This window comes from Palaemon carinicauda, chromosome 13, assembly GCF_036898095.1.
Source record: "Palaemon carinicauda isolate YSFRI2023 chromosome 13, ASM3689809v2, whole genome shotgun sequence".
Classification (NCBI taxonomy): Eukaryota; Metazoa; Arthropoda; class Malacostraca; order Decapoda; family Palaemonidae; genus Palaemon; species Palaemon carinicauda.
The window spans coordinates 37,138,091-37,151,349 of NC_090737.1; the positions used below are offsets into that span (position 1 = coordinate 37,138,091).

General features: G+C 37.3%; 3 protein-coding genes across 3 annotated transcripts; 1 reads left to right on the forward strand and 2 right to left on the reverse strand.

Annotated features, from left to right (window-relative positions):
- Positions 1 to 3,146: 3,146 nt before the first annotated feature.
- LOC137651503 (uncharacterized) lies at positions 3,147 to 5,253 on the forward strand. The gene is made up of 3 exons (XM_068384730.1): positions 3,147 to 3,200; positions 4,459 to 4,670; positions 4,911 to 5,253. The coding sequence occupies exons 1-3, from the start codon at positions 3,147 to 3,149 to the stop codon at positions 5,251 to 5,253; spliced, it is 609 nt and encodes a 202-aa protein (XP_068240831.1).
- A 2,335-nt stretch (positions 5,254 to 7,588) lies between these two features.
- Positions 7,589 to 8,352, reverse strand: LOC137651504 (micronuclear linker histone polyprotein-like). The gene is made up of 2 exons (XM_068384731.1): positions 8,144 to 8,352; positions 7,589 to 7,826 (listed from the first exon to the last, which is right to left on the reverse strand). The coding sequence occupies exons 1-2, from the start codon at positions 8,350 to 8,352 to the stop codon at positions 7,589 to 7,591; spliced, it is 447 nt and encodes a 148-aa protein (XP_068240832.1).
- A 292-nt stretch (positions 8,353 to 8,644) lies between these two features.
- On the reverse strand, positions 8,645 to 9,243 carry LOC137651505 (putative uncharacterized protein DDB_G0283431). Its single transcript, XM_068384732.1, has 2 exons — positions 9,063 to 9,243; positions 8,645 to 8,805 (listed from the first exon to the last, which is right to left on the reverse strand). The coding sequence occupies exons 1-2, from the start codon at positions 9,241 to 9,243 to the stop codon at positions 8,645 to 8,647; spliced, it is 342 nt and encodes a 113-aa protein (XP_068240833.1).
- Positions 9,244 to 13,259: the final 4,016 nt, after the last annotated feature.

Sequence of the window (13,259 nt, forward strand, 5' to 3'; positions counted from 1 at the left end):
TGTTGTCACAGAACACACACAAACACACACAACCGAAATGAAACTGAAATAAGAAGTAAGAAAAAAAAAACACCCACGTATCTGCCGATATTATGACAAAAAAGTTATCAATGAACTTAAAAATACAGTAATATGTAATTATACGATTGTCGGATATACCGACACAGATACACACAAACTAAATAAAAGCGAAAAAAATAAAGAAAAGGCCACACAATTAGCACCCATATCATGGCAAACAAGTTGACACTGAACATAAACAAAAAGCAATAAATAACAATATGAATATACGATATACCCTCAGAGAACACACACACACACACACACACACACACACACACACACACACATACACACACAAATGAAATGAAAGTGAACAAAAAAACTAAAGAAAAGGCCACACAATTAGCACCCGTATCGTGTGAAACAAGTGGACACTGAACATAAAAATCAATAGATAACAATATGAATATAGGATATACCCTCACAGAACACACACACACATACAAATGAAACGAAAGCGAAGGGGAAAAAATGTCATCCAAGTAGCACCCACGATGTCGAAGAAAATCCTAATTGATGCATTTCGTCCGTCGTCGCCTTAATTACTGCTAAAAGCTTTTTAATGCCAATATACTTGGTGCTGATTAATTCATAGCCGTGGCAACCCCCCTCAAAAAAAAAGGGGAAAAAAAAAGAAAAAGGAAAAGAACGTACGGCTCCCACAAAGTTTTCATCTAATTACAAATTTCTTTCTGGGGAGTGAGAGGAAAAAAGAAAGAAACTGAGGTTCCACCCTCGAGTTCGAATCTGATGGAATAAAAAAAAATATATCAATTCTTTCATCAAGTTTATATTCCGCGATGAGATTTAGAATTTGTTCAGTTTTATCGTTCAATTTCTAGGCTATCCATATCATCTCTTACTGTTTATGTACTTTTCCCTTCAATTTACCTTTTGGGTTTTTCAAAATAGATAAAAAATCATACCTTCGAATAAGTATGCCAGAGTCGTTACCCCTGAGCACATGTCTCGTCTCAGCCAATCAGCTTCCGGAACACACTCCATCTTCAGCCAGTCAAAAATGTTCCTTGGGCCGCAAATGGACCATTCAGATTTTTCCACCGGGTTGTCGCCAGCCAATGGGAAGGCGTGACGGATCTGACTGACTAATTAACCTGCCTAATTACCAAGATGACAAAAGAAAGGTTTCTCTCAGGAAAAGTTAAGTAAGCCGGCTTTACAAAAATGAATTATTGATTACCTGTTTTGGGGGATCAGGCGACCCTTCAAGATGAACGTTGTTGTTGTTGCTGTTTTCTTTTATATTTATTCTATAGAGGAAATAGAATTTCGAAGTCATAAGAATTCTCTCTCTCTCTCTCTCTCTCTCTCTCTCTCTCTCTCTCTCTCTCTCTCTCTCTCTCTCTCTCGTGAAAAAATAAATTTTTGAAAACTATTTCTATTGCCTCATTTCATTCAAAGAAATCACAGACATAATGGAAACTTTGGCATAAGTCCATGCACAGTTACTTTTCTGTTGCCGAAGTAAGGGTTCAAATATGTTTCTGTTGCATTATGGAAACTGTGGCATAAGTCAAGGTACTGTTACTTTTCTGTTAGAGGTAGTAGGTTGGCCAGGGCACCAGCCACCCGTTGATATACTACCGCTAGAGAGTTATGGGGTCCTTTGATTGGCCAGATAGTACTATACATTGGGCCTTTCTCTCTGGTTACGGTTCATTTTCCCTTTGCCTACACATACACCGAATAGTCTGGCCTATTCTTTACAGATTCTGCTCTGTCCTCATACACCTGACAATACTAAGATCACCAAACAATTCTTTTTCTCTCAAGGAGTTAAGTACTGCACTGTAAATGTTCAGTGGCCATTTTCCTCTTGGTAAGGGTGAAAGAGACTCCATAGCTATGGTAAACATCTCTTCTAGGTGAAGGATACTCCAAAATGAAACCATTGTTCTCTAGTCCAGGCTAGTGCCATAACCTCTGTACCATGGTCTTCCATTGTCTCTTGGGTTAGAGTTCTCTTGCTTGAAGGTACACTCGGGCACAATGTTATGTTATTTTTCTTCCTTTTGTTTTGTTTAAGTTTTCATAGTTTTAATAGGAAATATTTATTTTAATGATGTTACCGTTCTAAAAATATTCTATTTTTCCCTGTTCCCTTTCCTCACTGAGCTATTTTCCCTGTCGGAGCCCCTGGGCTTATAGCATCCTGCTTTTCCAACTAGGGTTGCAGCTTGGCAGGTAATAATAATAATAATAATAATAATAATAATAATAATAATAATAATAGTAAGGGCTCTGTAATTTTTCTTTTGCATTATGGAAACTTTGGCATAAGTCAAGGTACTGTTACTTTTCTGTTTCTAGTAAGGGCTCTGTAATTTTTCTGTCGCATATAGGAAACTTCAGCATAAGTGAACGTGCTGTTACTTTTCTGTTGCTAGTAAGGGCTGTGTAATTTTTCTGTCGCATATAGTTAACAGTGACATAAGTCAAGGTGCTGTTACTTTTCTGTTGCTAGTAAGGACTCTCTAATTTTTTAGTCGCATTATGGAAACTTTTGCATAAGTCAAGGTGCTGTTACTTTTCTGTTGCTAGTAAGGGCTCTAAGTTTTCTGTCACATTGTGGAAACTTTGGCATAAGTCAAGGTAGTGTTACTTTTCTGTTGTTAGTAAGGGCTCTGTAATTTTTCTGTCTCATTATGGAACCTTTGGCATAAATCAAGGTACTATTTCTTTTTTGTTGCCCAAGGAAGGGCTCTGTTTTTTTTCTGTTACATAATGGAAACTTTGGTCCAAGTCAAGGCACTGTTACTATTCTGTTTCCTAATTCCAGACTGTTTTTTTTTTTTTGTTTCTAAGTCTTTAGATAAGTAGTAATTGGATATCTCTCTCTCTCTCTCTCTCTCTCTCTCTCTCTCTCTCTCTCTCTCTCTCTCTCTCTCACACATAGTTTTGTTTTTCACAACGACACCTGCGAGTTTATTTTATCGGAATAAATAGGTAATGATAAGTGTGAATTAATGCCTGAATTTGAGAGAAGAATGTTCTGATAGGATTAAAGATTAAATCTGCAATACTACAGTCCTCTATTTTTAATTCAAGCAAATGAACTAGAGATGATATCTGTTACGAACCGACTTAATGGTTCATCAGGTTCTTTAAGTTTTAAGGTATTCGGGACTGGAAAAACTGGCAGAGATAGTGACTAGCAACGGAGGGAGGAACTAAAGCAAAATAAAGTAACCTTAAACTAGTTTATTATAATTACATATTTACACTTATACAAATGAGTCAGTCAGTCAGTCAAAAAATTAACATTAATACAATTAAATCATTCAAAATATGAAAATAATAAACATCGCAAGAGAGCAGTAAAATATTACATTACTTAAATGAGTGACTTCTAAAAATTCCGAGAATTAGGCAAAACAAGGCATCATTAGGTCAACCTTCAAAGGTCACACTCACCTAAGGAGATTACAGCTTACGACACAGCAACAACAGACAAACCTATACATAAGGTCATCAATACAGCTCCACGCTGCCCATGAGGTTAACCCTCCACACAGTGTCGTTCCCCAGCTGACGAAAATACACTAATGATGCCCAGTGGAGCCACACTCCACATGACGTCGTCCTCCATACGACGAAAACACACTAATTCCGGCCAAGCTGCTGCCCAGTGATGTCATACTCGACATGTCGTCCTCTCGACGGTGAAAACACGCCAATGCTGGCCAAAGGCTGCCGACCTCCAACTCGAAGATCATACTCCGTCCGACGGCTTCAAATCAAATAACCAGGTATCAAGTACCTGACGCTGCCACGTACTGGTCCACAGGTAAGCATACCTGACTGACTGCTGACTGACTAACTGACATCAGACATCTTCCTGCACATGTCAACTAACTTGACCCTCTAAAAAAAATAAGAACAGGTTAATGGTTATCAGTCAAAACAAGCAATACAAAGAAACAAGCGAAATACGCTTGTTCCAACAAAGCCACTTAACCTGACAATATCTATAGAGGAAAACTTATTACAAGAAAATGATCATTCTAACGGTGTTTGATTCATTTCTACCCGATTCCAACCGATTCCAATTCCATTGAATGATCATCAGATACCTTATGAAAGAGTAAGAATTATTGCAGCTCCAATATTGCTGCCACTTCTCATATTTCTGTTTCCAATATTACTGCTACTGTTCATATTTCTGTTTCAATACTGCTACTACTACTCATAAGTCTGTTTCCAATACTGCTTATACTGCTCCTATTTCAGTTTTCAATACTGCTACTACTGCTCAAATTTCTGTTTCCAATACTGCTACTACTACTCACATTTCAGTTTCCAATACTGCTACTGCTGTTCATATTTATGTTTCCAGTACTACTACTACAGCTCATATTTCTGTATCTAATACAGCTTCTGTTCGTATTTTCGGTTTCCAATACTGCACCTACTGCTGATATTTATGTTTCCAATACTGCTGCTACTGCTCATATTTCTGTTTCCAATACTGCTTCTACTGTTCATGTTCATGTATCCGATACTTCAACTACTGCTCATATTTATGTTCCCAATACTGCTGACACTGCCCATATTTCTGTTTCCAATACTGCTGCTTCTGCTCGAAAGTTACGTTTCCAATACCGCTGCTAATGCTCATATTTCTGTTTCCAATACTGCTATTACTGCTCGTATTTGTTTCCAATACTGCTGTTACTGATCATATTTATGTTTCTAATACTGCTGCTACTGCTCATATTTCTGTTTCCAATACTGTTACTAGTGCTCATATTCCTGTTTCCAGTAACGCTACTACGGCTTATATTTTTTTCCTGTACTGCTACTACTGCTCTAATATCTGTTTCTAGTACTGCTGCTACTGCTCATATATCTGTTTCCAATACTTCTGCTACTGCTCATATTTCTGTTTTGCATACTGTTGCTACTGTTCATATATTTGTTTCCATTACTGTAGCTACTGCTCATATTTCTGTTTCCAACACTGCTGCTACAGCTCATATTTCCTTTTCATATACAGCTGCTACTGCTCATATTTCTCTTCCAGAAACTGCTAATACTGCTCACATTTCTGTTCACAATACTGCTGCTGTAGCTTATACTTCTGTTTCCAATACTGCTGCCAATGCTCATGTTTCTGTTTCTAATACTTTGCTGCAGTTCATATTTCTATTTCCAATACTGATGCTATAGCTCATATTTCTGTTTCCAATACTGCTGCTTCTGCTCATATCTCTGTTTCCAATTCTGCTGGTACTGCTCATATTTCTGTTTCCAAAACTGCTGCTACTGCTCACATTTTTGTTTCCAATACCGCTGCTATTGCTCATATTTCTGTTTCCTGTTCTGCTTCTACTGCTCATATTTCCATTTTGCAATACTGTTGCTACAGCTCATGGTTATGTGTTCAATACTGCTGCTACTGCTCATAGTTCTGTTTTCAAAACTGCTGCTACTGCTCATATTTCTTTTTCCAATACTGCTGCTAAAGCTCATATTTCTGTTTCCAGTATTGCTGCTACAGATCATATAGCTGTCTCCAATATTGCTGCTACAACTCATATTTCCATTTCCAACACTGCTGCTACTACTCACATTCTTGTTTCCAATACCGCTGCTACTGCACATATTTCTGTTTGCAATACAGCCACTTCTGCTTGTATTTTTGTTTCAAATACCTCTGCTACTGCTCTTATATCTGTTTCCAATACTGCTGCTACAGCTTATATTTCTTTTTTCCAATACAACTGCTATTGCTCATATATCTGATGCAGATACTGCTAATACTGCTCATATTTCTGTTTCCAATACCATTTCTAATGCTCATGTTTCTGTTTGATATACTGCTCTGTAGCTCATACTTTTGCTTCCAATACTGCTACTAATGCTCACATTTCTATTTCCAATGACGCTTCTACTGCTCATATTTCTGTTTCCAATACTTTGCTACAGTTCAAATTTCTGTTTCTAATACTGATGCTACAGCTTATATTTCTTTTTCCAATACTGCTGGTACTGCTCATATTTCTGTTTCCAGAACTGCTGCTACTGCTCATATTTTTGTTTCCAATACTGCTGCTACTGCGCATATTTCTATTTCCAATGCCACTGCTAGTGCTCATATTTCTTTTTCCAATACCACTGCTACTGCTCATATATCTGTTTCCAATACTGCTGCTACTGCTCATATTTCTGTTTCCAAAAATGCTGATACTGCTCATAGATCTGCATCCAATACTTTGCTATTGTTCATATTCCTGTTTCCAATGCTGCTGCTACTGCTCACATATTTGTTTCCAATACCGCTGCTACTTCGCATATTTCTGTTTGCAATATAGCTTTTTCTGCTTGTATTTCTGTTTCCAATACCCTGCTACTGCTCTTATTTCTGTATCCAATACTACTGCTACTGCTCAAATTCTGATCCAATACTGCTGCTACTGCTCAAATTTCTGTTTCCAATACTGCTGCTACATCTCATATTTCTGTTTCCAATACTGCTGATACTGCTCATATTCCTTTTTCCAATAAAGCTGCTATTGTTCATATTTCCGGTTTCAGTTTCTGCTAATACTGCTCATATTTTTGTTTGTTATACAATTTGTAATGATCATATTTCTGTTTGCAATACAGCAACTGTAGCTCATACTTCTCCTCCAAAATACTGCTGCTAATGCTCACATTTTTTTATTCCACTACTGCTGCTACTACTCATATTTCTGTTTCTTATACTTTGCTACAGCTCATATTTCAGTTTCCAATACTGATGCTACAGCTCATATTTCTGTTTCCAATATCGCTGCTTCTGCTCATATTTCTGTTTCCAATACCGGTGCTACTGTTCATATTTCTGTTTCCAATACTGCTGCTACTGCTCATATTTCTATTTCCAATACTGCTGCTACTGATCATATTTCTGTTTCCAATACTGCTGCTATAGCTCATGTTTCTGTTTCCAATACTGCTCATATTTCAGTTCCCAATACTGCCACAACTGTTCGTATTTCAGTTTTTAATACTGCTGCTACTGCTCATATTTTTCTTTCCAATTCTGCTGCTACCGCTCATATTTTTGTTTCCAATCCTGCTGATTATGCTCATATTTCTTTTTCCAATACTGCTGCTACTGCTCAAAAGTTTTATTTCCAGTACTGCTGCTACTATTCATAATTCTGTTCCTAATACTGCTGCTACCGCTCATATTTCCTTTTCCAATACTGCTGCCACTGATTATATTTCTGTTTCCACTAATGCTGTTACTGCTCATATATTGGTTTCAATACTGCTGCTACTGCTCATATTTCTGTTTCCAATACTACTGCTACTGCCCATATTTCTGTTTCCAATACCTCTGCTACTGCTCAGATTTCTGTTGCCAATACTGCTGCAACTGCTCATATTTCTGTTTTCAATACTTCTGATACATATCATATTTCTGTTTCCAATACTGCTGCTACTGCTCATTTTTACGTTCCTAATACTGCTGCTACTGCTCATGTTTATATTTCTAATACTGCTTCTACTACTCTTAGTTTTTTTTTTCCAAAACTGCTGCACTTCTCATATTTTTTTTGCCAATACTGCTGCTACTGCTCATATTTCCATTTCCAATACTGCTGCTACTGCTCACATTCTTGTTTCCAATACCGCTGCTACTGCACATATTTCTGTTTGCAATACAGCTACTTCTGCTTGTATTTTTGTTTCCAATACCTCTGCTACTGCTCTTATTTTTGTCTCCAATACTGCTGGTACAGCTTATATTTCTTTTTTCCAATATAGCTGCTATTGCTCATATATCTGCTCCAGATACTGCTAATACTGCTCCTATTCCTGATTTCTGTTCGCAATACTGCTGCTGTAGCTCATACTTTTGCTTCCAATACTGCTGCTAATGCTCACATTTCTATTTCCAATGATGCTGCTACTGCTCTTATTTCTGTTTCCAATACTTTGCTACAGTTCATATTTCTGTTTCCAATACTGATGTTACAGCTCATATTTCTGTTTCCAATATCGCTGGTACTGCTCATATTTCTGTTTCCAAAACTGCTGCTACTGCTCATAGTTTTGTCTCCAATACCGAAGCCTCATATTTCTTTTTCCAATACCACTGCTACTGCTCATATATCTGTTTCCAATACTGCTGCTACTGGTCATATATCTGTTTCCAAAACTGCTGATACTACTCATATTTCTGTTTCCTAATCTTCTTTTACTGCTCATAGATCTGTATCCAATACTGCTGCTACTGCTCATATTTCTGTTTCCAATACTGCTGCTACTGCTCATATTTCAGTTTTTAACACTGCTGCTTAAGCTCATATTTCTGTTTCCAACACTACTGCTGCAGATCATATTTCTGTCTCCAATATTGTTGCTACAGTTCATATTCCTGTTTCCAATGCTGCTGCTACTGCTCATATTCCTGTTTCCAAAACTGCTTCTACTGCTCAAATTTTGATTTCCAATAACGCTGCTACTTTGCATATATCTGTTCGCAATTCAGCTATTGCTGCTTGTAATTCTGTTTCCAATACCCAGCTACTGCTCTTATTTCTGTATCCAATACTACTGCTACTGCTCAAATTTCTGATCGAATACTGCTGCTACTGCTCAAATTTCTGTTTCCAATACTGCTGCTACATCTCGTATTTCTGTTTCCAATACTGCTGCTACTGCTCATATTTCTTTTTCCAATACAGCTGCTATTGTTCATATTTCCGGTTTCAGTTTCTGCTAATACTGCTCATATTTTTGTGTGTTATACAATTTGTAATGATCATATTTCTGTTTGCAATACAGCAACTGTAGCTCATACTTCTCCTCCAAAATACTGCTGCTAATGCTCACATTTTTTTATTCCACTACTGCTGCTACTACTCATATTTCTGTTTCTTATACTTTGCTACAGCTCATATTTCAGTTTCCAATACTGATGCTACAGCTCATATTTCTGTTTCCAATATCGCTGCTTCTGCTCACATTTCTGTTTCCAATACCGGTGCTACTGCTCATATTTCTGTTTCCAATATCGCTGCTTCTGCTCACATTTCTGTTTCCAATACCGGTGCTACTGCTCATATTTCTGTTTCCAATACTGCTGCTACTGCTCATATTTCTATTTCCAATACTGCTGCTACTGATCATATTTCTATTTCCAATACTGCTGCTACTGATCATATTTCTTGTTTCCAATAATGCTGCTACAGTTCATTTTTCTGTATCCAATACTGCTACTACTGCTCATATTTCGGTTTCCAATACTGCCACAATTGTCCAAAACTGCTGCAACTGCTCATATATCTATTCCCAATACTGCTGATACATCTCATATTTCTGCTTCCAATACTGCTGTTACTGCTCATTTTTTTCCTAATACTGCCGCTGCTGTTCATATTTATATTCCTAAAACTGCTTCTACTACTCATATTTTTTTCCAATACTGCTGCACTTCTCATATTTTTGTTGCCAATACTGCTGCTACTGCTCATATTTCTATTTCCAATACTGCTGCTACTGCTGACATTTCTGTTTCCGCTACCATTTCTTCAGTTCATATTTCTGTTTCCAATTTTGCTGCTACTGCTACTCCTGCTTAAATTCATGTTTGCAATACTGCCTTTTCTGCTCATATTTCTGTTTTCAATACTGCTGCTACTGATCATATTTCTGTTTCCAATACTGTTGCTACTACCCAAATTTCTGTTTCCAGCACTGCTAATACTGCTCAAATCTCTGTTTCCAATACTGCTGCTACTGTTCATATTCCTGTTCCCAATACCGCTGCTACATTTCATATATCTGTTTCCAATACTGCTGCTACTGCTCATATTTCTGTTGCTATTATAACTTCTACTGCTGCTCTGCTGACATGTCAAATATTGATACTTCTGTTACTATTGATATTTTTACTGCTGATATTGCCGCTGACACGTCTGTAACTGATACTCATGATGCTATTGGTGTATTTACTGCTGTTGTTGCCGACACATCATCTACTGATTCTTTTGCTTCTATTACTATTCTTACTAATTTTTCTGCTGACACATAAGCTGTTGATCCTGCTACTATTACTATTCTTACTAATGTTCTGCTGACACATCACCTACTGTTGCTGCTGACACGTCAGTTTCTATACTTCTGCTATATTACTATTTATATGGTTGTGTGTGACATGGCAGCTACTATGGTACTTCTAACGGGGATTACCGGTACTGATACCTATGCTAATACTACTGTTACTGTTATTACTTCTGCTACTAACAGTAGTAGGTGCAGCAAACTCTTCATTCTTATCAACACAGGATTAGAGATATCGATATCGATATTTGAAAAAGCATCATCATCCTACTTGTGGCAGAGAGCTTAAATCTAGTTTGAGTTAGTTTGCGGTGACACTTCCACACTCCCGCTTGCAGTACCTGCGCCACAGAGTAATTTTTCTTGAACGCCAGGGACGTTGCAATGCCCCTGGCGACATGAAATCTGGGTCGTTAGGAAGGAGATGGGTCTGGATTGAGAGCAAATTTGATTACCTTCCGAATTCAGGAGGATATGGAGTTCCTTGTGACCCTGCAGTGAGCTGTGCGATGTTCGTAACTACGGGTTTCCTATTGCTAAACAAGTTTCAGCTGCATACAAACATTGTAGATTTATAAATATGATAGTCATGATGATTTTAATGCTGCTACATTTGTGGAAATTTGAATCTAAGGATTTTTTTTAACTTTCTACTAACGACACGCTAGTTATGTTGTTGCTCTATAAATCTCATGGCTAGTACAGTGGAATGTGTTCGCCTAGCATTCGCATGGCAGTAGATCGGTCCCAACCCGGGACCATAAGTTTAAGCTGTTCACTGGGGAGGCCACTGCAGTGGTTGGGCACCACAGTGGGGGTTGTTGGACTTGCCTGGCTGACGTTCTGGTGACCATCTATTCTGATGAAACTAAAATTGAAATTAGACACCTTTAACCATTAATGTTGTTACTAATGTACCAACTATTTTAGCTATTTTATAGCTTATTCAAGCTACTATTTTCTTGACGCTGACAATCTTTCTTCTTTTATCAGACTAAATAACCCACCAAATTTCTCAGTAGTTTTAAGCCTATCAGAATCTCCCTTTTTATCCTTCTACTGCTTATTCAAGTCTGGGCTAGATAGTGATATTCGCTTGGTAGTTCAACAAGCCCAATTCATAGAAAAATGCTCTGGCATTGATGGGGATTTTCGCTTGGGAGCTCAACAAGCCTAATTTATAGAAAAAAAATACTCGGGCATTGATTAATTACCTCTGCAAATAAAGTTGGAAGGAGGTTATGTTTTACCCCCTTTTTGTGTGTGTATGTGTGTGTGCTCGTTTGTGAACAGCTTCCTGACCACAATTTTAATCGTAATGAAACTTGCAGGAATTAACTGTTTTGCATAAAGCTGAAAACTTAAATTTTGGAAGGTCAAGGTCACAGTTAAGCAAAATGTCCAATTTACGTAATCAGCCATAAGTTTGGACATCGTTGTCACAGACTTCAAACTTATTCATATATGACTTTATGAAAATCCACACCGATTAATACATATAAACGTCAAAGGTCAAGGTCAAGGTCGAGCAAAAGGTCGAGAAATAAGCTGCCGCGGCGGAGGACTGCACTCTACTGAGTACAATTCTAGTTACTTTATTAATGGATCTCAGACATCGTGCCAAAGCCCGGAAAATGGCGAATTCCAAAGAATCTGACTTTTTCTATTTTATACGCACAAATGGGTGACCGACGCAATTATCGAAATTACAAAGTGCGTAAAACCTTTTGAACATATTGGTCAAACGATCCCTAGGGTTTGAAAGTTTAAAGGTCACTCATGAGTGGAAGAGGGAAGATACGGGTTATTGCACAGCAAAAATGATAATAATAATAATAATAATAATAATAATAATAATAATAATAATAATAATAATAATAATAATAATAATAAAGTAGGGTACCAATAAAGAAAGTAGCCCTGTGAGGAACGGAAATAAGGAAACAGATAGAATAGTGTGCCCAAGTGTACCCTTAGGCAAGAGGGCAAAAGAATTCTTAACTCAAGACAGTGGAGAAAGGAAATAAGGTAACAGATAGAATAGTGTGCCCGATTGTACCCTCAATCAAGAGAACTGTAACCCGAAACAGTGGAAGACCATAGTACAGAGGCATTCGAGCAAACTGCTAGAGTTATCATTCGCCTCAGTATGTTGTCTTTAAAGATATTTTTCACTTGTTGCTTTACTCAGCAATATGTACTCATGTTCCTTTCGCTATTTACTCAAGCACTATAAGTTTACTTTATTAATGGGTCACATCGATATTGGAAATGACAGAACATTTTATATAGTTTTATTTTATGACTTGTATCGATTTACTGGTCTCGTGTAAATTATGGGTTATTCTTCCCGCCATGATTTGATATGGCCACATATGGCTTCCTCGTCACTTTTTTTATTTGTTTTTAGAGTTTATTTATTTCTTTAGCAATATATGAAATTGTCTACCGTTTCTCAATTGCAGATATAACCATAGTAGCATAAAATCTAATATTGAGGTTTTTATCTTTATGTAAATATTACCATTGCTCCCATTGCATGTTTTACGATTTTTTTATTCGATTCTATATCCATTATGTCCATGTTTGGTATCATTCTGAAATGTTACTGGTACAAACCGTAATATGTTTTTTTCGAAACGTCGCTTGTATTTTAAAACGTAACATGCTTTTTTCAAAATGTTAAAAAAAAAAAATTTCAAAACGTAATTATTTTTTAAACGTAACAGGTTTTTCAAAACGTAACCTTTTTTTACACACGTTACATGTCTTTACAATAGATTTTAGATGACAAATTATCTTTAAGGCCATCTATGTGGCAAAATAACTTCCTGATGATGAAGATGTCTGGTATATAAAAAGGCATAGGATCAATGTACCGACTCTGAATGCATACCAGTACAACGCCAAGAGACATGGCCTTGTTTGTGAAAACAAGGGCAGTTAGCACACCGGAGCATTTAAGACCCATGAAGGATTCCTTCAACGCCCTTGTCCGTCTGCGTATTTCAGAGACGCGGACCACAACCACGGACCGCTTACGAATTATAAAAGCTGGCTTACAAAACTCCCATGACTATTCGAAGCGCAGCGGTTGCTTACCGCCGTCCCCCGTC